This window comes from Lactuca saligna, chromosome 4 (genome assembly GCF_052625555.1).
Source record: "Lactuca saligna cultivar CGN05327 chromosome 4, ASM5262555v1, whole genome shotgun sequence".
NCBI classification, from domain to species: domain Eukaryota; kingdom Viridiplantae; phylum Streptophyta; class Magnoliopsida; order Asterales; family Asteraceae; genus Lactuca; species Lactuca saligna.
Genome location: NC_136420.1, coordinates 251,594,582 through 251,618,158, shown reverse-complemented (window position 1 = coordinate 251,618,158; position 23,577 = coordinate 251,594,582). Strand labels below are relative to the sequence as shown.

The 23,577-nt window shown below is 36.6% G+C and overlaps 2 protein-coding genes across 4 annotated transcripts; one reads left to right on the top strand and one right to left on the bottom strand.

Annotated features, from left to right (window-relative positions):
* Window positions 1-5,921: 5,921 nt before the first annotated feature.
* Window positions 5,922-15,058, top strand: LOC145043475 (P-loop containing nucleoside triphosphate hydrolases superfamily protein). 2 transcript variants are annotated; one of them, XM_078992139.1, is made up of 25 exons: window positions 5,922-6,248; window positions 6,328-6,425; window positions 6,941-7,030; window positions 7,551-7,603; window positions 7,810-7,875; window positions 7,996-8,049; window positions 8,232-8,291; window positions 8,400-8,478; window positions 8,788-8,855; window positions 8,943-9,002; window positions 9,149-9,253; window positions 9,520-9,624; window positions 9,759-9,866; window positions 9,945-10,076; window positions 10,174-10,356; window positions 10,664-10,825; window positions 11,863-12,099; window positions 12,362-12,502; window positions 12,595-12,720; window positions 12,892-12,942; window positions 13,026-13,073; window positions 13,421-13,732; window positions 13,834-14,535; window positions 14,616-14,705; window positions 14,832-15,058. In XM_078992139.1, exons 1-25 carry the CDS (start codon window positions 6,019-6,021, stop codon window positions 14,844-14,846), a joined length of 3,375 nt encoding a protein of 1,124 aa, XP_078848265.1. In that variant the 5' UTR covers window positions 5,922-6,018; the 3' UTR covers window positions 14,847-15,058. The 2 variants fall into 2 exon arrangements, with proteins under 2 accessions (XP_078848265.1, XP_078848263.1); XM_078992137.1 differs by having other exon boundaries at window positions 14,829-15,058.
* LOC145043476 (aspartic proteinase Asp1-like) lies at window positions 14,899-18,288 on the bottom strand. Of its 2 annotated transcripts, none has more exons than XM_078992140.1 (9): window positions 17,959-18,288; window positions 17,011-17,128; window positions 16,680-16,906; window positions 16,294-16,527; window positions 16,069-16,207; window positions 15,676-15,861; window positions 15,529-15,601; window positions 15,345-15,432; window positions 14,899-15,262 (listed from the first exon to the last, which is right to left on the bottom strand). In XM_078992140.1, the coding sequence occupies exons 1-9, from the start codon at window positions 18,099-18,101 to the stop codon at window positions 15,127-15,129; spliced, it is 1,344 nt and encodes a 447-aa protein (XP_078848266.1). In that variant the 5' UTR covers window positions 18,102-18,288; the 3' UTR covers window positions 14,899-15,126. The 2 variants fall into 2 exon arrangements, with proteins under 2 accessions (XP_078848266.1, XP_078848267.1); XM_078992141.1 differs by having other exon boundaries at window positions 14,899-15,238; window positions 17,959-18,287.
* Between the last annotated feature and the right edge of the window lie 5,289 nt (window positions 18,289-23,577).

The window sequence follows — 23,577 nt, the reverse complement described above, 5'->3', positions numbered from 1 at the left end:
GATCCGGCCAAGGTCGAGGCCGGGATGAGATGGGAGGTTCTGAAGTCTCCATCCAAGATTAGGAGTTTCCTCGGATTAGCGGGCTACTATCGGAGATTTATCCAGGATTTCTCCAAGATAGTCGTACCCCTGACGCGGCTGACAAAGAAAGTCGTGGTCTTTCGGTGGGGACCCGAGCAGCAGGCTGCATTTGAGATGCTGAGACAGAAATTGTGTGAGGCGCCGATCCTAGCCCTGCCCGAGGGCGTAGAGGATTTTGTGGTTTACTGTGATGCGTCCATTTCAGGGTTGGGCGCAGTTCTGATGTAGAGGGGGCATGTCATTGCCTACGCTTCGAGGCAGCTCAAGCCTCACGAGGGGAACTACCCGACGCACGATTTGGAGTTGGGGGCCGTGGTCTTAGCCCTCAAGATTTGGCGACATTACCTCTACGAGGTTCGTTGTACCATCTACACGGACCACAAGAGTCTGAGGTATCTCATGGACCAGCCGAATCTGAACATGAGGCAGCGTCGGTGGTTGGATGTGGTGAAGGATTGTGATTGCGAGATCCTTTACCACCCGGGGAAGGCCAACGTGGTGGCCGATGCGCTTAGCCGCAAGGCGGCGCCGATCAGGGACGTATGCATGAGGATGACCGTAGTGACTCCCCTATTGGAGCGGATTCGGGAGGCTCAACAAGAGGCTATCAAGGAGGAGCATCGGAAGAGCGAGCGCGTGGTGGGTCAGGTGTCCTCCTTTGATTATGATAGCCGGGGTCTATTGACACTACACCATAGGGTGTGGGTGCCGTATCACGGGGGCGTCCGCCAGATTTTGATGGATGAGGCGCACAAGTCCCGATTCTCTATTCATCCCGGGGCGACGAAGATGTATAGGGATCTCCGTCTGAACTATTGGTGGCCCTACATGAAGCGGGATGTGGCATGGTACGTTGAGCGGTGCTTGACCTGCAGGAAGGTCAAGGCCGAACATCAGAGACCGCATGGTAAGATGCAGCCGTTGGACATTCCACTGTGGAAATGGGAAGACATCACCATGGATTTTATTACAAAGCTTCCCAGGACCGCACGTAGAGTGGATTCGATTTGGGTCATCGTGGACCAACTGACCAAGAGTGCTCACTTTATTCCGATTCAGGAGAGCATATCGGCCGAGAAATTGGCCGATATCTATATCAAGGAGATCGTGGCGCGACACGGGGTGCCGGTATCGATGATCTCGGACATGGATGTGCGTTTCACTTCCAGATTTTGGAAGAAGTTTCATGACGAGTTGGGCACTCGATTGCATTTTAGCACCGCCTTTCACCCGCAGACGGATGGTCAGAGTGAGCGGACCATCCAGACTTTGTAGGACATGTTGCGGGCGTGTGTGTTAGATTTCAGTGGTAGCTGGGATACCTATCTTCCCCTGGCTGAGTTCTCATGCAACAACAGCTACCACGCGAGTATTGACCGACCACCATTCGAGATGTTGTATGGGCGGAGGTGCAGAACCCCGATATGCTGGGGTGAAGTTGGCCAGAGAGTCATGGGAAGCACCGAGGTGGTGCTCGAGACGACCGAGAGGATCCAGCAGGTTCAGAGCAGACTTCAGACTACTCAGAGTCGGCAGAAAAGTTACGCCGACAAGCATCGATCCGACTTGGAGTTCCAAGTCGGGGATATGGTTCTCCTGAAAGTGTCGCCTTGGAAAGGCATCATTCGATTCAGGAAGCGGGGCAAGTTGGGCCCAAGATTCATCGGACCGTTCAGGGTTGTAGCCCGGGTGGGCAAGGTGGTGTATAGGCTGGATCTGCCAGCCGAGCTCAGTCAGATCCACAACACTTTCCATGTTTCCCAGCTGCGGAAGTGCATAGTGGACGATTCAGCGGTAGTACCGTTGGAGGATATTCAGGTTGATGACAGCTTGAATTACATTGAGCGCCCAGTCGCAATACTCGACAGGAAGTCGAAGGATTTGAGGAACAAGAGGGTAGAACTAGTGAAGGTGCAATGGCAGCACCGCAAGGGTTCGAAATGGACTTGGGAGCCGATGGACGAGATGATGGAGCATTACCTCGAGCTGTTTCAGGATCGAGCAGCAGACTTCGAGGACGAAGTCTAAAATAAGTAAGGGAGATTTGTAGCACCTGGTTCCTGGTATGTAAATTTTATTTGAGTATTTCCCATTTTACCCTTGGACTCGGCGAGTCATAGGTCCGACTCGCCGAGTAGGGACGAGACTCAGGACACGTTTAAGTTGGCGACTCGGCGAGTCCATATCCTGGACTCGGCGAGTCACCGCTGCTGGATGAAACCCTAAATTTCAAGGGTTTGCACCCTATTTAAACCCTCATTTCCGCCCCAAACTCGCTCCCATTCACCCTCAGATCTCCCAACATCGTTTATACCCTTATTTCCTTGAGAGATTGAAGTGTTTTGGTGTGTTCTTGAAGATTTTGAGGAGAAAGAAGAGTAGATCAAGAAGAGGAGAAGGAGGCCAGGCATCTTTGTGTCATCTCAACGTTTTCCTTGAGGTATAACTCGTTTCCCCTCTGTTTTCAAGCTTGTAGTCTCTTTTAGCTTCATGGAAGTCCTTCTTGAGCCATTCCCCAAGCTTGTTTGTGCATTGTGGGTTGTAATAAGTTGTTAGCCTTTAGACATAGGCATGATTTAGTCCCCGGAGCTTGGATCTAATGCCTTTATGGGGTCATATTGCATGAAAGCCCTAGATCTACCCCTTTTGGTGCACTTTGAGCCCTAAAATCCATATTGGTGAATATCTACACGTAAAGTTGGAAACTTTACGTGTGATTCGTGTCTTAGAAGCCCAGATCTATGAATGGCATGGACTGAAATCGAACAAAGCGGTGTATTTAATGGATGCATGGCGACGACTCGACGAGTCGTTCATGTGACTCGGCGAGTCACCGAATTGGTCCCTTTATGCTGTATCGAGTTTGAGCAGTGAGTCACAGGGGGTGACTCGGTGAGTTGGAAGCTGAAATGACCTATGGTAGGACTCGGCGAGTCATGGCCTGGCTCGGCGAGTCCAATGCAATCTTCATAGATCAAGAACAGACTCGGCGAGTTGTTCATACAACTCGACGAGTCTAAGCATGAGTGTTCATCGGATGAAGATGAACTCGACGAGTTGTTCATACAACTCGACGAGTAGGACGAAGAACTTCAATGTCAGTTTAGAAGAAGAACTCGTCGAGTCATAGCCTAACTCGACGAGTAGAATCAGGGACTCAGGACAATCGTCTGGATAGGAACTCGGCGAGTTGGTGAGCCAACTCGGCGAGTCGGGTCAACTGAAAGTTGACTCTGACTTGGACTCAGGGCTAGACCTGGGGTGAAATGGTCATTTTACCCAAAGGACAGTTAGCAGTGTTTGATTGAGTATGTTGTGGGAATTGCAGCCGGAGGATTTCCAGAGCAGCAGCAGCAGCAGTCAGTCAGTTCCCGATCAGTTCAGCAGCTACTTTGATGGTGAGTTACCTTCCAGTAGTGGTGGGTCTAAGGCCACAATGCCGACCCACCAGTAGGAGACGTATGATAAATGATTGTCTTTGTGATATCATCCGGGTTTGCTATTACCTGATATGTTATATGCTAGCATGATACGTTATATGCGATAGTAGTAGAGTTCGGTTGTTAGGACCGCAGGGTAGTCAGACACCCCAAAAATGTCTGACAGTATGTGATGATATGTTTGTATGTTGGCCTGTTATGTTATGCGATAGAGGTAGTAGGAGGGGACCAGTCCCCAAGGATCGGTTGTTAGGACCGATGGGTAGTCAGCACCCCAGAATGGCTTGACATGGGTAGTCAGCACCCCAAAATGGCTTAACACGGGTAGGACGGTACCCCAGAATGGCCGTATGGGTAGGTCGGCACCCCAGAATGGCCGTACTGGGTAGTCAGGCACCCCAAAATAGCCTGGCAGTATGCATGTTATGTGTTTGTATGGTATGTGGTACGTTGGGGGAACTCACTAAGCTTTGTGCTTACGTTTTACAGTTTTGTTTTCAGGTACCTCTTCACCGAAGGGGAAGGAGCTGGCGCGGTAGCGGCACATCATGCACACACTCTGGTTTCCGCATTTACGAGATTCACTGGGATTTGTACTCTGATATTTTGATGGGTTGTATGGTTTGGCTTTTAGACATGGTTTACGTTATGTTATGGTTTGATCAAACAATGTTTTTAATTGCTAATGTTTTCTAAAGTAATGTTTTAGAACGAAATTTTCGGACGTGAAAATTGGGTCGTTACACTCGGCGAGTCTTGGGGCGACTCGGCGAGTTGAGTCGTGTTATGGGAGTTTCAGAGCATGGGGACTCGACGAGTCAACGGGTTGACTCGACGAGTAAAGTCAGTCAGGAGGTTTGGCTTTGACTGAGGGCTTTGACTTTGACCAAGAGTTGACCAGTTGTCTTCCAGGGGTATTTTGGTTGTTATGGGTATTTATTGGTTTTAGTGATTCAGTGGTGGAGTTCGAGACGGTGGTTGGAGCAGCGTGATCTTATTCTTCAGTAGGCAGTAACAGGTGAGTCTTCTCACTATACTTTACCTAGAGTGGTAATAGAGTTATGTGACAGAGTTATTGTATGCTATCTATGCGATGTGTGACACTGCATTATTTCTATGTGATTTATGCTGTGTGTATATCATAGTTAGGACCGGAAGGTTCACAGAGCTAGGACCAGAGGGTCCACAGAGTTAGGTTTAGAGTTATGTGCCAATGTACTTGTATGCTATTTATTTTCCGAGATTTATTGTGATATGTGATATGCATGATTTGAGTTTTCAGAGTTAGGACCTTTGGGTCCATAGAGTTAGAACCGGAAGGTTCATAGAGTTTGGGTGCACAGACCCACAAAGTTATAGCCTCGAGTGGCTAATATGTGTTAGAGTGGTATTTTGGGGAACTCACTAAGCTTCGTGCTTACGTGTTTTGTGTTATGTGTTTCAGGTTTCTCAGGTTCACGGGACGGCACTGGCTCGATTGTACACACAAACGTTTGTTTGAGGATCCTGGTTTATTAATTGATTAAACAAAAGAGTTATGTTTTGTAACTTAAACAAATGGGATTTTTATGAAAAGCGTTAAAGAGATAAACTATTTTAATTTTCAAAAAAAATTGTTTGAAAAATTACGGTGTTACAGTAATTTGTAGATCTACCGTCGCAGATCATAAATATGGACTAGATCGCTACTGGTATGATGAAAACGAAAGCTTTGGAGGTCGAAAACAGGCTTCTATAGTTTGGTGGAGGAGATATGAACAGATCTAGTGGTGTTTAATGGAGATCAAGAGAAAAAGATGAAGACGAGATAGAGATGTGTCACCGGAGCAACGTTGTAAGAGTGGTAGACTTGCGGTGGTTGAGGTTGTTTCCGTCGGAGGTAGATCATGGTGGTTGGTGGCAGCACTGGAGGTGGTGGTGGCGTGGGAAAGCCATTAGAGGTGTGATGGAAAGGAAGAGATATTTGGTGAGAGAGAGAAATAAAGTTTTGTAGATATAATGGTTTCAGATGTAATAATAATGTTTGTGAAAATAGGATTAGACTTCATTTTATTTACAACCATGCTATTCTTCTTTAACCATGGATAAAAATGTTTTTTTATAGGATTTATAAACATCTAAAATTTTGAGGTTTTTAGAGTTTTTAATATTTTTTGGTTTTTATTTGAACATTTAAAAAGATATATATATATATATATATATTTATTTGTAAGGATATAAAACTAATATATTTATATAAATATATTTGTATTTTTTTAAAATATTTAACCTTAGGAAAAAAAAACAGAAGCTACAGTTTTAGTTATTATTACTTTTTTGAATTTTTTTTGTCGGTACGGAGATTTATGTAGCAAAAGAGGTGTAAACAGTGTTCGGTTCATTTTTTTTTCAGCTCTGAAAATTTCAAAGTTGAACAAATTTGGAGGGATAAACCAAGGGCGGCAAACCAGTGCTATAGCCGGCCCCCTCTCCGTCAATCGCCACCTCCGCCCTATCAATGTCCTTCACTTCCAGATCTTCAAGGTCCTCCATCTCGCCTTTCAGGTCGAGAAAGTCTTCGGAACCACCTGCCAAAGGCACCACTGCTCGCCCCACCAAGCCTCACTCACCGAAGCCACCTATTTCTCCGTCGACTCCCTCGATTTCCTCAACCAAACTCTCTGAACGTTCCATTTCGGCCAAAATCAAAGAAAATGTGACTGTTACCGTGAGGCTTCGGCCCCTAAAGTACGCTCATTTCATCCGTGTCGCTTGAAGTAATAATGAATTCGTTTTCTTCACTTAAAATTGTTTGTTTTGTTTACAGTTCAAGGGAAATCAACAAAGGGGATGAGATAGCATGGTTCGCTGACGGAGATTATTCACTACAAAATGAGTTCAATCCCGCCCTTGCTTACGGCTTCGGTCAGTTTCGATAATCTCTATTTCAGTTTCAACTAAAGGTCTTATATGCTTCAATTGCTTTTATTTCAAAAACATTGAAACACCACAAATCTCCTTTTGGACGTTACACAGAAGCGTAAATATATACATTTTAATCGTGATCGGACGAAGGTCAAACAACTTTTAAAATAAGCGACAAAAGATCCAACCAACAACTCAATCTATATCAGTTATACACGTATTTTGTTGAAATAGTGTGATTAGTGCAAAACTTTCAACTAACCTTTTAGAAGCAAGCTACTTCCCTTGCAATAATGGATCAGTTGTCTTCATGAGACCAACTCAAATTTTGAAAGGGATGTTGGGAAGTGGGATGGGATCCTAAGAACCAAAGCTGCAACTTTCTATGCATTTCATGAATGATTAATGAGAATACTCTTAATCAACTATATTCAAAACATTCTTCTACAAGCAATAACTTCAATGTTTTTTTTTTCTCTCATGATTTTTCATTCAATATCACACTCATATTGCAGACAGAGTGTTTGGACCAGCAACAACTACGCGCCAAGTTTATGATGTCGCAGCCCATCATGTGGTCAATGGTGCTATGGAAGGAATTAATGGTAATTGCTCCTTTTCTTTTCTTGAATTATTCCAAATGTAACATTCGTTTTAAGTTAACATATAGAAGCTAGAAGTTCCATGCATTATCTTTTTCAAACATGCTCAAAGAAACAAAAATCTCATAACACTTGATAATTATTTTTTTGTATCCATTTTATGAGCCATTGGAAGCTTGGAGCATACAATTTCTCAAAAAACCGAAGCTTACAGATTTGCTGAATCTAAGATGTCATAAATTGGAATTGTTTCGTTTCCTTAAAGAAAGCTTAATACTTTTTTATGGCATATGAAACACCCATCATGAAGAACTTCTTAACTGTTTTAAGTGTAATCATTTTCATATAATCGGCTAGTAGCTCTTCTCCTCTCTCTCTCTCTCTCTCAGTTATAGAGAAGATATTTTATTGCTTCATTCACATACAATCTATTGACCATGGTAAAAAGTAATGAGTGTCTACTTGGATATTGGAATACCTGCATATTTTCAATGTAGTTGTTTACATTTGTCTTATTATGCAGGCACAGTGTTTGCATATGGTGTGACAAGCAGTGGGAAGACTCATACGATGCATGTATGCTACTATAGTATAATGCTTTTGTATTTTCTTTCTTTTTGATTTGTTCCTTTCTCGATATGTGGGACAAAATACAAGGAGAGAAATTGATGTTATCACACCATTTTATAAGATAAATGATAATTAGTTGATGCTGCTTATCATGTTTGGCCAAAATTTAGATATAAAGTGTAGTTGCTAATAAGAATCTATTGCATGTTTAGGGTGAGCAAAAGTCACCTGGTATTATTCCATTGGCTGTGAAGGATGTGTTTGGAATTATACAAGAGGTAATTGCCTCTTCTCCATTAATCATTCCTTTTTTTTTTAATTATTTAAATTTGAACACTTGATTGTAAACTGGGATATGTTTGTTTCACTGATGCATTTTAAAATCAATACTGTATCAGACACCTGGAAGGGAGTTCCTACTTCGTGTATCTTATTTGGAGATCTATAATGAGGTATGCATCTTTTTTGTTCCTTAGTTTCCTTGAATTTCATATAAATTTCATTAGTTTAAGACTACCAGTATATTCTTCTAATCATGTAATGGATACTCCAGCAGCTAAACAATACTAACTAGTTAACATTATTAAAGTTTCACGCCTCTACACTATCAATCTAATGTGTTTCTTTTCTCTAGGTCATAAATGACTTGCTTAATCCAACAGGACAGAATCTAAGAATACGAGAAGATAACCAGGTTTATATGTTAAAATCATTATGCTCTAGCATTATTTTCTTCATCAGCTCTTTGTTTTTTTTTGTCACAAACTAGTAAAACACTTGTTTAAATTTCTGAAATTAACAGGGAACTTATGTTGAGGGAATCAAGGAGGAAGTTGTCCTGTCACCTGCTCATGCTCTTTCACTAATAGCATCTGGGGAAGGTATGCTGGTTTGTACTTGTCTTTCTTCATTAAGAAACATTTTTGAAAAGATATTATCTGTAAGCAAGAACACATGGAAATTGTTTCTGTAGTCCTTAACTGCCTTTTGTTTTACTGGATATAGATATACTCCACATGATTCTTTCATGTCTATAATTATTCCTCAAATAAAATAAATGGACTCCATATGTTACTAGCATTTGCTACACAGAAATTTCTGCTTCTAAAATTTAAATTGTCTTCCTACTTGAACTTTTGAATTTTACATACGTATCATACTTATTATATTTACTGTTTTTATTTCTGCAGCGCATAGACATGTCGGATCAAATAACTTCAACTTACTGAGTAGTCGTAGCCATACTATTTTTACCTTGGTAATTATATTTATACTGATGATCTTTCTATCTGTATCTTGTTTTGAATTGTGTGTGTGTGTGTGTGTGTGTCTACTTCTGTACCAGATGATTGAAAGCAGTCCATGTGGGGACAATCAGGAAGAGGACGTGACCTTGTCACAACTGGTATTCATATTTTATAAATTATACTAATTTATAGTGAGGTTTTTATTTATATAAAAGTATTAAACTATGTTGATTTGTTTGATGTGATTCAGTTCAAGTCTCTATTGTTGTAAACCTAATATTCATTCTCACACTTTTTCTTGTAGCACTTAATTGATCTGGCAGGATCTGAAAGTTCTAAGACAGAGACGACTGGAATGAGGAGAAAAGAGGGCTCATACATAAACAAGAGCTTGCTTACTCTTGGCACAGTAAGAGCCTTTTTTTTTTTTCAATTAAGTACTGAATGAATAAACTGCTGTATGGATAAATGAAGTTTGTCTTGAGAAAGTGCTGTGTGAACGACTATTCTTTTGGATAGAAATGAGAGCAAATGACCATTTTACCCTTCTGTCTAGAAGCGATGCGTTACCACTTGTCGATAATGACAAAAAAAAAAAAAAAAAATCAAATAATGAAAATAATAGTGATACAGATGCAATTATATTTAAAATGATTGGTAATATTCCATTTCCAGGTGATATCTAAACTTACAGATGGTAAAGCTGCTCACATTCCTTATCGAGATTCAAAGCTTACACGTCTCTTGCAATCTTCCCTTAGTGGTCATGGACGAGTTTCTGTAAGTTCAAATATTTTCTTCTTATTGGCTATTGCTTTCAATTTCATCAACAATGTTTCTTACAAAACAGTCCCTGGATATATGCTCAAGTTACAGTTTTTGTCCCTCTAATCTTTTTAACATCTTTCTATCAGCTTATATGCACTGTGACGCCTTCCTCAAGCAATACAGAGGAAACACATAATACCCTCAAGTTTGCACATCGTAGTAAGCATGTGGAAATAAAGGCTTCTCAGAATAAGGTGATACTAACTGGGCAATCTTTTCTTTCATTGGAAATTTTCTGTCTTTACCTGTGCTGATATATGTTTGATCTTTAGATTATTGATGAGAAGTCACTTATCAAGAAGTATCAGAAGGAAATTTCCAGTTTGAAAGAAGAACTTCAGCAATTAAAACGTGGTATGGGCATGGCACCAAACCAGGAGGATCTTGTTAACATGAAACTTCAGGTTTGTTAGTAGTACTAGAAGTTACATGTTTTACTTTTTTCCAAAATGATATTAGAGAAATGGAAAATTTAATTTACCATGTGATGTGATGTGGCAGTTGGAAGCTGGACAGGTAAAATTACAGTCAAGATTGGAGGAGGAAGAACAGGCGAAAGCGGCTTTGATGGGAAGGATTCAAAGATTGACAAAATTGATTTTGGTGTCCACCAAAAACACAATGGCACCAAATCTACCTGGAAATTCAGACCACCGAAGGAGGCATTCCTTTGGTGAAGATGAAGTATGTAACAGCATGAAATAGCAACATACTTTCTTTTCTTATTAAGGCATTCTACTTTTTAAAAACTTACCTATTATAGCTTTCCTACTTCCAGTTTGTTTTTTTTATTAGGACATTCAAATTGCTTTGTATTTAGATAACATTGTTATAAATAATTGTCTAGATTTTTAAAGTACAATGCTGTAATGGGAAAGTGGGATGCTAATTAATATACATATCAGAGAAAGTACATTGTGTTCAAATATCACTTATTCATTATGGGCTTACGTCTCCAACAGCTCTATTAATATTTTGCACTTGTTTACAGCTAGTATACTTGCCAGAGAAAAAACGGGGGATCTTCATTGATGATGATGCTGGAAGCATTGATTCTGAGTTTTCAGGACAGGGGAAGGCTGATCTTGATGAGCTGGTCAAAGATTACAGAAAGAATAGAAGAAGAGGAATGCTTGGATGGTTTAAACTTAAAGTATGCTTTTCTTGTTTCCCACTTCTTTATTTAACTACCAACATAATCTGAAATAATATTCTATATATAATCACTATCAGGTATTTAACTACTTCATTCTGTTTTGGTTGCTTTCTGTGTATTATTGTACTTTCAGTTTTGTTTCATTAAGGCGTTGCACTTTGAGAATCTACCCAATTAAACCATTGCACTTTCATTTATTTTCTTATTAGGATGTTATACATTAAAAATTCTACTTAACTATAGCAATGAAAGTTGCTTTGTATTTGGCTGACATTGCTTTAATTGGGTAGCCTTTTTAAACTACAATGTAGTAATCGAAGGAAATGAAAGTATGATGCTACAATAAACTAATAAACGGAAGTACGTTGCTATTTCTTGCATTTAACCCAATTTTATTAAATGTTTGGACTTACTTTTTTGATCATAGTCAATGGCAGTTTGCTTATGAGGTTAAAAATAAGTAGTAATTTTGCTTGTAGTGGTTCCATTTTTATACTTTGAGTAGAAAATATTGCAACAGCAATGGTAATCTAAATGCAGATTCCTACTGTAATGAAGTATATATTGGATATTCTGAAATCTGATTACTATTATAAATTTGTTGTTATTCTACCTTTTTTCTTCAAATTTGTTGTCACTTCTAATATCATGATTTGGAGTGGCATTGAGTATATTGGGCTATGTCTTTCTATTACAACCTTGTACTTTGAAAAATCTAAATCATAGCATTATCAAAGCAAATCTCACTGCTACAATTTGGTAGATTTCTTAAAATATAATGTCTTAACACAACAATTTAAAAGTACAATGCTATAGTTGGGTAGATTTAATCAAAGCACAATGCCTTAATAAGAAAAAAAAAACAGAAAGTAAAATGCTGTAATAAAAGGAACTGAAAAAAAATGCTATAATGCACAAGTGAATCAAAGTACATTGCTGTTCCTTGCATTTAACCCACTTATAGAAATAATAAAAATATAATTACTTAGTTATAATTTATGAGTTTTTTTTTTTTTTTTTTTTTTTTTTTGCAGAAACCTGATCATTTGGCTGGCTTATTACCATATACTGATCTTGAAAGCTCTGCAAGTGGTTCACCTGCATCCTCCAGATCATCAAACACAAGAATCATGCTTGGTGATATGAGGGAAGGAATGAGAAGTTCAGTTGGAAGAAGAGGTGATGATGTGGCAGTTGGTGACTCACTTCCACAAAGAACACAAGCAGGTGATTTGTTTAGTGCAACTGTTGGAGGTCGCCATTTACCTCCGGTGAGAGAAATTCTACTGTTTCATGGCCTTATTTGTATTTTTTTCCCCATTAAGTACTGTATGGATAAAGTGCTTTCAGTGTAAATGATGTTTAAAAAGTATTTGAGAAAATAAAGGCACATGAGGACAAACTTGTAAAAAACCTTCATTCGTTGACTTTCTCTATTAAGTCTTTTTTTTGTGCATTAAGTAAAAAACAAAGTCATTTGTTATTCAACCTCACTTCCACACAAAAGGGTAAAATGGTCATTTACTATTTCAGACGGGAACTACTATTACTGACCAAATGGACCTTCTTCGTGAGCAAGTGAAAATGTTATCCGGTGAGGTGGCACTTTGCACTAGTTCTCTCAAGAGGCTCTCTGAGCAAGCAGCTAATAGACCCGACGACTCACAACTCCAGGTCAGCTATTTTCCCACACAGTCACAGTGATTATTAATAAAGCTGACCTTCAAAAAATGTGGCATTGATGGTTGGATTATTATTTTGATTAGGAACAAATGAAAAACTTGAAATATGAGATTAGAGGGAAGAAATTTCAGGTGCATCTACTGGAGCAACGGATGATCAGTTCAGTTGAGATGAACACACATAATTTAAATAGCTTTGAGATATCTCAGGTAATATGTGACTCTACATAGCATTTATGATTATATATGGTTATTAACTTTTTTTTTTTATTTCTCCTTAATATATATTCTTATATGGATTTATTGTCTCAATGTGCATATATATATATATATATATATATATATGTGTGTGTGTGTGTGTGTGTGTGTGTGTCTATTTAGGTTCCCTCTGAGCTTGTTACTCAACTAAATGAAAAAATATTCGAACTTGAGGTATTTTTTTATTCTATGCACTTGATTAAATTCTTGATAACATGGTGCTAACAGAATAGCTGTTTATTTTATGTCTGGAAAAGATAAAAACAGCAGATAACAGGATTCTTCAGGAGCAGCTACAAGTGAAGGTAATACTGTAGTAGTGTACTAAAATGCAAGAAACACCAATGTACTTTCGTTAAGGCGTCTATTATAGCATCCTACTTTCGTTTCTTACTGTTACAATGAGAAAAAAAATTAAAGCACAATGCTATAATTATGTATATCTTTAAAGTACAATGCCTTAATTAGAAAAAAATTGAAAGTATATCGCTGTAATAAAACAGAAAGGAAAGTATGATGCTATAGTAAAGAAAATAAGTGAAAGTATTTCTTGCAACTAATCATTTGCAGAAATATTGTATTTTATTGTATCGCTATCACCTTCGTTGTTAAAATAGTTTTTGGGCTCTAACAAACAAGTACTGCTGTTAAGGTATCTGAGAATGCTGAAATGCAACAAACCATTCTTTTGCTGAGGCGACAGCTGGAGTCTGTGATGTCAGATAACATTTCGAGTCCTCAACAACAAAGTACAGATAGCAGAGGTGTCACACTTGATCCATGTTCTCAAGAGTCATTTCAAATGAAAAACGGTGGACGAGATTGGGTTCACCAAAATGAAGAAAAATACATGAATGAAAGTACACCAACTAGTGTTATGAGTTTAAATAAAGTATTCTCCCAAGATGAATTCATACAAGGCAGTAGTAGTGATGTATCTTTGAATTCTCAGCTTCTTATTCAGGTTTGACTAAATACATGCTGTTATTATTCTTAATTACTTGAAAGTATGTTGCAATAATTGGTAAAAAAAATAAAGTACATTGTCAATTTATCATGGTCCAGGCTGCAGAAATTGAGACATTGAAGAAAGAGAAAGTGCAAATGAGTGAAGAAAAAGATGGGCTTATGATTTGCAGCCAAAAGCTAGCAGATGAAGGTTCATATGCAAAAGAGCTGGCTGCAGCTGCAGCTGTTGAGCTCAGAAACTTAGCTGCAGAAGTAACAAAACTTTCCTACCAAAATGCCAAACTCAATGCTGACCTGGCAGCAACAAAAGAGGCCTTATCTCAAAGATCAATGTCATTTCATTCACGAAAAAATATCGATACGTGTGTGAGAAAACCTGAAGAAGGTAATGGTAATAATGGTAATGGTATGCTTATAGAGGAGTTGCAACAAGAGCTTAATGCAAGACACCAAAGAGAAGCTTCTTTGATTGGTGCACTTTCTGAAAGAGATAAGTTAGAAATTGAGCTGAGAAAGAGACTTGATGCTGCAAAGCGACATGAAGAAGATTTGGAAACCGAGCTTGCTAAAATGTGGGGACTTGTTGCAAATTTACAAAAGTCTCATACTTGTGAGCCCAAGGACACCTTGTCTGAAAGGGGACACTCATCACTTGGTCAAAACAACAAAGTTATTGAAGATAATGTAATTTCATGTCTTGATGAGACTACGTCACTGGATCTGGATGAATTAAGAGTTTTGTATCATAAAGAAACACAAAGGTGCCAGGAACTCGACACTTATGTTTCAAGATTGAAGGTACATACATTTACCTTTTTCTTTTTCCCTTCAGATAATGCAGTTTTCTTACATTAACTTAATATTTTTTTTCATTTCAGGGTGATGATATAGCTGGTTTGGACATTACTTCACTGGAGGAGCTACAAAACTTACATGTTGAGGCAATAACCAAAATCTGCCATGCAAAGGTAACACACATACACACACACACACACTTGAATTTAAGCAATGTCTTTTAAAGAAAATAAATCCCAATTGAACATTTCTTGTTAATGCTAAATTGTGATTAGTTTTTTTGGTTGTCAATGAAGCAGGCATTGTGTCGTTGATTTGATGATGCTACATTCAGTTGGAGGAATTACAAATATAAAGAAAAAACGATAATGCAGGATTTGATTTAGATGTTTGTATTTCCTCAAAATTTCCATGTACTCGGTCAGAGAATGTACATTTGCCAGTACTAAAGTTACATCTTGTAACAACTAAACAAACATTATGTATTTACTGGCTAAATATATATAATATATAACATATATAATAATTGCACATGGGTCCGGAATCTGGAAGCTCTCTTTATTTATGAACCAAACCAACCAACTAGGTGTCATGTCAGTTTGCAGTACAATAGGGTGGTAAAATGCCCAAGTTGGACCCATAGGGCTTGCAAAGGCTTGCACTATCTGGTTCTCCATCACCATCATCATCATCATCATCATCCATGCTGTTAATAAACAAGAAAAAGTTCCTGTTTTAACAATTATTTTCCTCTATTATTATTATTTTTTTTTCTTTTATAAAGAAATTATTATAAGAGAAGGAGTCAGGACTTTGGGAGCCTGTTGCAGTTTGCAGGAGTCCATCCGATCTGCTGTTTCTCATTGTCATAAATGATGATTTTGTCTTGAAATGATATGTCTGCAAATACCAAGTAAGCAAACTTTGTAATTCATAATCTACACAGGATTTAAAATAAGTAATAATTAATTATTTAACTTATCTTTTAAGGCTTACCTCCAATTACATTAATGTTTTCCAGGCCAACTTCTGAACCGTTTAAAATCCCAAAGCAGGCGTTTCCGTTTTTCTGGAACAAGGTATGCAAATGTTAAAACTTAAAACTATATTCTGAAATGAAATTGTAGACTTCACATCACTTACACTGATGATGAGATATGATTCAGGGTTCAACTGGAACTTTGACTTTTTAAACTTCAAAATTATTGGCTCAAATAAGTTTTTGACATCATAAATTGACTTGAAAGGTTTTGACCCTTTCCAACATACTGGGAGGCTTTTATCTTCATTTGTTATATAAACCTTCTTTCCTTTCATATCGTTCATAAGCTGCAGTGCACCCATAGGTTTTGATATTAGACCCCAACATCACAAACTGGTAAAAACAACCTAATCTCTAGGGATGACAAGGGCATTCACGTCTTTTGCACAGACAATAGATTGAAAACAAATTTTTGTTTGTTCCATGTTTTTGGGTGGAACTAAATTTACAGATATCTGTCAGTTAAAAAGAAATCAAGAATATTTTTCCCTCACCATGGAATATAGAGCTTTATAAGCTTCTCCACTAAAGTAAGTGTAGGTACTTCCACTATCAAACACTATAGGAAGACCTTTCATCCTAGTTGTTTTTCCACCCAAAAAAAGCTCAGCAGTTCCCAAAGAGTAGTGTTTTCTGAAAAAATAAAAAATGGTGAAAATATGCAGAAGAATGAATGATGCGATGCCAAATATTTTAAAAGTAGTTAGTTAGTTACTTACTCTATTTCGGTTGTGGACATGGGTGTCCAAACAACCCCTGAAGAAGGAACAAGTTGATCACCAAAAAAAAGATATCCTCCTCCTTTTGCACTAAGACAATGACCCACAACACTTCTTGTAACACCGAGTTCCCTGAGTTGATGTAAGATGCTTGCTTTGCCTAAACCCAAACCAAGGATTCCGTCCGTGTAAGGCGGATTCATCGAGGCTGGAACTTCTTGATTGTAACCGCATCTGAAACATAAAACTACAACTCATTAAAAATTGCAATTTTTTGTCCCATTGACATCGGTTTCAGTCCCAGTCCAATGCATGCTAAACACAGTACAAGTAGAATTTATTATGTCGTGTAACAAACGAGGTGAAAAGATGAAAGATGGTCGCACCCGAATGCTAGAATGGATTTGGCTACAGTTCCATTGATGTATTGTAAGGAAAAGGAGTCTTTAACCAACACACCAATAGACGATCCATCATCTGCGTATTGAACGGTGTAGTCACACTGCTCTTTAGGAGATTGACATTGGTGTGTTTCCGGCCAATGAACAGATTCGCAAAGTGGATCCATACATTCCACAAGTTCCTTGTTAGGCTTATAAGGCTTGTGAGGTGCCTACACAACCAACAGCCAAATATTAATACAGAAAAACATAATTTTTTTTTTTTTTTTTTTTTTTTTTTTTTTAAAATCATTTTATTAAGGGAAGAGTTACTTACCGGGGTGCATTTGGTGCAAGGTGCATCACATTGAAGCCAAGTCAGATCACTGCCTGTGTCTATATCTAAAAAATATGATTTTGGTGGATTTCCTATGCTCAATGTTGCATGATAGTATCTGCATACAAACATTTTATTTAAAATAATAACCTACCAAAGCCTAAAGCCATAATTAAATTATTTACTATTACATTTTGCTATGATTGGATACACTTTTCAAACTGGAATATGGTTATATAAAAAATATAATATGGTTATAAAATCAATGAAGATACATTGTTATTCTTGTATTTAACCCTAGAATTATAAACTAACATTCACCTCTGTACTTTATAGGCCTACCTAATTATGGCAGCATTACAATTTCTTTTCTTTTTCCGTTGTAATATTATATTTTAAAAAATACTATGATTATAACAGTTAAAACCAATGATATTGCTATAGATATAATAAACAAACTAATTGTTATTTCTTGTCTTTAACCCTAGAATCGTAAAATAAAAATAGAATAAAATAAAAAGTGTAAGTCTCTCTCCCCCTCACCTCCCAAATCTCCTCACAGAAACCTCATGTTGAAGTCAGGCAAGGTATGTTTGTATGTATATAAATAGGAAAAAGATGCATTCGTTCTTCAAGTATATGAAAGATGAAAAGTGGGTAAGAAATTAATATTAACATTTAAGCAGGAGAAGTGTTTAAAAGGGTAATAAAGGAAAAAAAAAGGAAAAAAGCGACATGGTGTAAAGGTACTAAAAGTTCAATTATTAAACAAACCGAGAGAAATTCATAACACATGTAACAGAGGAACATCAATTGATAAAAACATACATTCCACAAGCTTCGTAAATCGTAATCAATCCCACAATGAATTTGCATACACAGATTTGAACTAAAATCAATAATCTATAGAAATTAAAAATGAAGAAAATAGGTGTGAGGTATGCGTACCCGGTAGGATAAACATTTCCGGTGACTGGAAGGACGACGGAGGAGGTGTGATCCCCGGGCGGAGTGGCTGCTGAATAGCATCCTTGGAATGGTGCATAGAAGAGAGGTAAGACGCAGAAGAAGAGGGTTGTGATGAAGTTCATTGTTGAATGTGATTAGCCAATCGAATTTCGATCAGACGACGGGATGGAAGAAAAATATTGACGAGAGTGGAGAGAGGACTTGGACTTTGGACTTGTTCTGCTTGCTTCCTCTCTACGTGTCTGTGGACACTGGAGTGGAGTCTGGACACACTTGCTTCCTGGAACCTCCTTTATTTCCACCTAAACGCGCTAATTTATTACATACCACATACGGAAATCCTATTGCATACAAATATATAACATTTTACATTTAAAATAAATAAATAAATAGAAAATAAAAAATTAACTAGAGAGTACATTATGTTTTGTACGCTAATCTGTTAATCAACTACTAATAAAAATGCAATCGTGACCTTAAAATTTTAAATTGGTTCGTTTAAATTATTGCAACTTGTATATCGAAACTCTAAATTTTTAGAAAACATTGACAAGTAATTTTGTCACTTTGTTTTTTAGAAAACATTGACAAGTAGTTTTGTCATATTGTGTAGTCCAATTTCGAAATTATTATATGTCGTGTAATTGTGATTCTTTTTTGTTGAATATTTTCTAGTTTTATAACTTCATCTTCAATATCTTCGGACGTAATTTCCACATATATATATATATATATATATATATATATATATATATATATATATATATATATATATATATATATATATATATTTTAACGACGATAAGTTTCAGAAATATGTTTTTCTCGTGTGAAAGTACTAATTTTTTCAAGAAAATCGGGTTGAATCAAAATGGTCAGGTTCAACCTCTCCGAGACTACAAGTACAATTTTTCCGAAAAAAAATGCAATTTAAAACATAAGTACTTGGTGAATTAGCAATCAATTACTTTAATGAATCTAACTTTGACAATATAAGTACTTGGTGAAATAGAAAACCAATACAAATACTATAATAAAGTCCATTCTCCAGTTTAAATTTCATATTATATATAAATGTAACATCCTGTTTAGGATCAGTCTGTGATTCAGGGCCATGGACCGTAAGTCGATTGTGTAAAGGTTTTGGGCCTTAATGAGGCGATGTTTAGACCTTTTTGAAGGAGACAATGATGGTTATGAGATCTAAACCTTTAAATTGTGTTTTAGAGTCACAGGATAAAATTGGAAAGTCATAGGCCGAGTTCTTGCATGAAATATTGATTTTTGTTCGAGAAGTTTTTAGTCCAATATATTTAGATAATATTGTAGCGCTCTTCAATACTTTTCCGTGGATATAATGATAGTCGAAAATGGAGTTGGAACGAAAAAGTTATGACCGTTTGAAGTTAGAGCGGTTTTGGGTTAACCGCATACGCTGGGCGTATAGGGCGAAGTATGTTGGGCGTACTAGGGTATCCTGAGTACGTTGGGTGTATGCAATCAGTGCCCAAACCTTATTTTCATGGTTTGAGCCCTATTTAAGCTCCTTAACTTCCCCAAACCCATTCTATTCTCAGCCTCCATCTCTCCACCACCCTCTCTTGAAACCCTAACCCTAGTTTGAGCATTGTGAGCAAAAGAAGGTGTTTTTAAGTGCTTTGGAGTGTTCTTGGTGCACCTTGGAGATGAAGGAACTCATTGAAGAAGCATTGGTTGCATTAGAGCTTGTAGATCTAGACTTTGTTCATCCTGATCTTTCTTTTAGAGGTAAAAAGCTTGAATCTTGATGATGCATTTGTTAGATCTAGCTAGTTTTGGATGTTATGAGCTTTTGGTCACTCTAGTGCATAAAGTTTAGATCTTGAAAGTTTGTGACCTTGTTATAGATAAAGTTGGAAGCTTTATCCATCTAAACATCATATTGATTCAGATCTAAAGGTTGGAGACTTGGACTTAATGTATTAAGTTGAAAAAGATGCACTTTTGGTCCCTTTGAGACTTAAAGACCAGATCTTGGATGTTTGGACCATTCTAATGGATAAAGTTGGAAACTTTATCCATTATGGAGTCATTACAAACCATAAAAATGTGACCTTCATCCCTAGTTTTCCTCCATGCTTGGTGTTGGATGTCTTAATGGGTTAAGAAGTTAGGGTTTTTTGATCTTAAAGACTTAATAGCCATGCAAGACCATAAAGTTGGAAACTTTATGGTTAAGGATATCATTTGAGGGTTAGATCTGGATTTTAGACGAAAGAGCTTAAATGATTAAGCTCTTAATGGATTGGGAGGATGGCAGCCACGTACGTTGGGCGTACCAAAGGGTACGCTGCGCACATGTGGTCAGCCCCTCGACTTTTGGTCAAGGCGTAGTACGCCCCGCATATGTGTTGAGTACACCTAACATACTCAACTGAGTTGAGCCAATCGACTCGATTGACTTTTGACTTTGACCAGGATTTTGACCAAGTTTGACCTAAGGGCATTTTGGGTAATTTAATTTATATTTTGAGATTTGGGGTCATGTTAATTGTATAGGTGATTGGTAGATATAACTTTTAGAGTAGTGATCGGTGTAGCTATTCTTCCAGATTGTGAGATGAGTTTTCTCACTATATCTATGGGTCAAAGACACCAATGCCGGCCCATTACGTGGAATGCTAGTTGTCTCTGTGATGCTTGCATGAAAGACCAAGATCTGGCCCCTGACAATTGAATGGAAGACCAGGATCTGGCCCTTGACACTTATATGTAATACTGGGATTTGGCCCTCGACAATGCAAGGAAAGACCACGGGGGTAGCCCATGACACTTGTACGTTTTGGTATGTGGTATTTTGGGGAACTCACTAAGCTTTGTGCTTATGGTTTCATATTTATGGTTTCAGGCACTTTTGGTCCGAAAGGGAAGGGAACGACATGACTGCACAACATCCCCCAAAGTTTTCCGCATTGAATACATATTTCCAACCAAACAAGTAGAATAAATAACTTCATTCGACTAATGATGGAATTCTCTATCCTTATCTAAAAGGTATAGAGTTATGGAGCTTATGTTATACAAGAAACTTAACTCAACATGAGATCTATTAATTGCATTTATGTAGACTATCCTAAATGATTGTTTAGGATGAAGTTTTTACAATCCCTTTGATTTTCATTCCAGAAGACATACACTTAGAAAGTTCTTTTTCTAAGTGGGAGCAATATGGAACTGTAAGGTTTAAAGAACCATAAACTAAACACATCATAGTTTAGAACTAGCAAGTTTTTCAATAATTATTTAACCTTTTCAAATAGTTGATCAGAAACTAATAAAACACATAGAGATGTATTTATGTATGATAATCAAGTATAGATTGATTAATCTGCCTCGATATAACATGACTACAAAGAGTAAGAGAGTTTTCAAAAGAGAACACATACATGGATGACAATCTCTTCGGATTTAAAGCCAACATCTCAAAGTAAGAATCTTCTTTATTATAATAAATTGCATAGTGTGATTTATTTATAAATCAAGATGACTCTTGTGTTTACTAGAAAACTAGTAAGAGCGCAGTAACATTTCTAGTCTTGTATTTAGTCAAATACTAGTTCTTGGAACAAAGATCTATATAGATAGATCATAGAAACTTAAAAGATTTAGTAAATCTGCATTAATTGTCAAGATATTGAAGATTTTAAGATATAAGATTTTAAGAATACCACATGACATGATTTTGAGCATACGTCATAATACTTGTATAATGGTTGAGCTAGATAGTATGAATGTATTCCATATGTTGCTGCAATTGGATTAATCATATATGCCATGTTACACATGAAGGCCAGATAAGTCGTATTCCTTGTAGCATGATGAATAAATAGTAGTATAACTCAAGAATTAGTCATCATATGACTGATATGAACATTCTAAATTACTTACGAAGAACCAGAGAAATATTCCTAATCTACAGAGTATTTTAAAGAAAATTGAGTGCAATCTATTAGATATATGTAAACATCCAAATAGATTGACATGATCCTCGTGAAAAGTCTAGTATGCTCAAGAGTCATATTAAAGTGATATTGCTAATTAACATATGATACTAATGGATCACAATGACAACAACTTGATATAATTGATTATATATTAGAAATTGATTTTAATAAATATTCAATAAAACTCTTATAATTAAAATCAAAATTATTTATTTCATGAAAATAATAATTTTTATTAGCAAGCAATATTACATTATTTATATGGTATGAATTGATAAGTTGTGTACAACTTTTTGGACTAGTTGAAACCCTTTTGTCTTTTACTCAAAAGACATAGTTTATATTTTATAAAACTTGAGTTTATAAAATTTAAACTAACTCTTCTTTTTATATATATAATTTTGAAAATTAGAGGAAAAGAAAGGAGTCATGAGCTTTCAATTAGTTTATTAAAAAGAAATGAAGCATGAGAGACATGTTTATGACATGGGGACATATGTGCTTAAAGTGTTAAGACCTAATGGTTAATACTTTCACTTTATGTGTGTGTGTATATATATATATATATATATATATATATATATATATATATATATATATATATATATATATATATATATATATATTTAAGAGGCTTGCATTCTTGAATGGCTTGCTCCATTCCTCCATCTTAAAACCGTAACATGCTTGGAGCATGTTACTCTCTCCCGTTCGTTCTTTTCTTCAAGAATACTTGCATCTTCATGCCTTCTTTAATTTCATATTGGTTATGAACTTAAATCTTTAGGGTTTAAGATCTAGTTTTGGACTAACATCTACATCAAGTTGAGTCATTGTTGGTGTTTCAACGGTTCCACATTCTTCAACAACTTCCAAGCTTCCCCCCAAAGAACTATAAAGGTTGTTATTTCTTCATCCTTTCTATGGTTGGTGTTTTTAATCTTTCTGTAACTTGCAAGAAAATCCTTGGTGGGTAAAAAATGTTTATGTTATTTCAAAATTAAAGTCTTCTGTTGCCATATTTTTTTAGTTTATGAAACTATTTTTGAATTAAAATCTAACAATTGGTATTAGAGCCACCTTGCAAGTTTGGTTAGATTTTTTTTTTTATTTTTGGAAATCTTAGTTTTTGGAGAATATGGATAACTTGTTTTTTGTATAAAAATAAGTTCATACATATTTTCTATGACAACTTTATATTTTTTATTTTATATGACAAAAGTTTCATGCATCTTTTGTCATTTAAAGTTGTCATAGAAAAACAAAGGTAGTTTTTTTTGTGTGTGTTGATGTGTATGATGTGCATAAACTAGCCAATGACCATTATGTTTGTTATGTTGTGTTGATTGTTTTATAAAAATGGTTGTAATAATTTATTTATTCATATGATATGTAATAAATTAAATAGATTAGTTTTCTTCTTTATTTTTGTAAAATAATAGATTAGTTTTTAGAAATAATTTATTTGTACAAAAATGTAACAAGAAATGAAGTTGAAACCATTTTTGAAGACAAAAGAGCAATTTTCGAGTCTAAAGGTGTGCAGGATTTTCAGTGACATTTTCTGAAAAGTGTCACTAATGCTGTTAACAAAGGGCTGTTGGACTTTTAGCGA

Coding starts and splice junctions, on each gene's coding strand:
- LOC145043475 (XM_078992137.1), top strand. CDS start 6,019: ATGTCCTTCACTTCCAGATCTTCAAGGTCCTCCATCTCGCCTTTCAGG. Junction 6,426..6,940: donor CGCCCTTGCTTACGGCTTCG/GTCAGTTTCGAT, acceptor CTCATATTGCAG/ACAGAGTGTTTGGACCAGCA. Junction 14,536..14,615: donor CTTATGTTTCAAGATTGAAG/GTACATACATTT, acceptor TTTTCATTTCAG/GGTGATGATATAGCTGGTTT.
- LOC145043476 (XM_078992140.1), bottom strand. CDS start 18,101: ATGAACTTCATCACAACCCTCTTCTTCTGCGTCTTACCTCTCTTCTAT. Junction 17,129..17,958: donor GGAAATGTTTATCCTACCGG/GTACGCATACCT, acceptor GTTTGTATGCAG/ATACTATCATGCAACATTGA. Junction 15,862..16,068: donor ATAAAGCTCTATATTCCATG/GTGAGGGAAAAA, acceptor GGTGCACTGCAG/CTTATGAACGATATGAAAGG.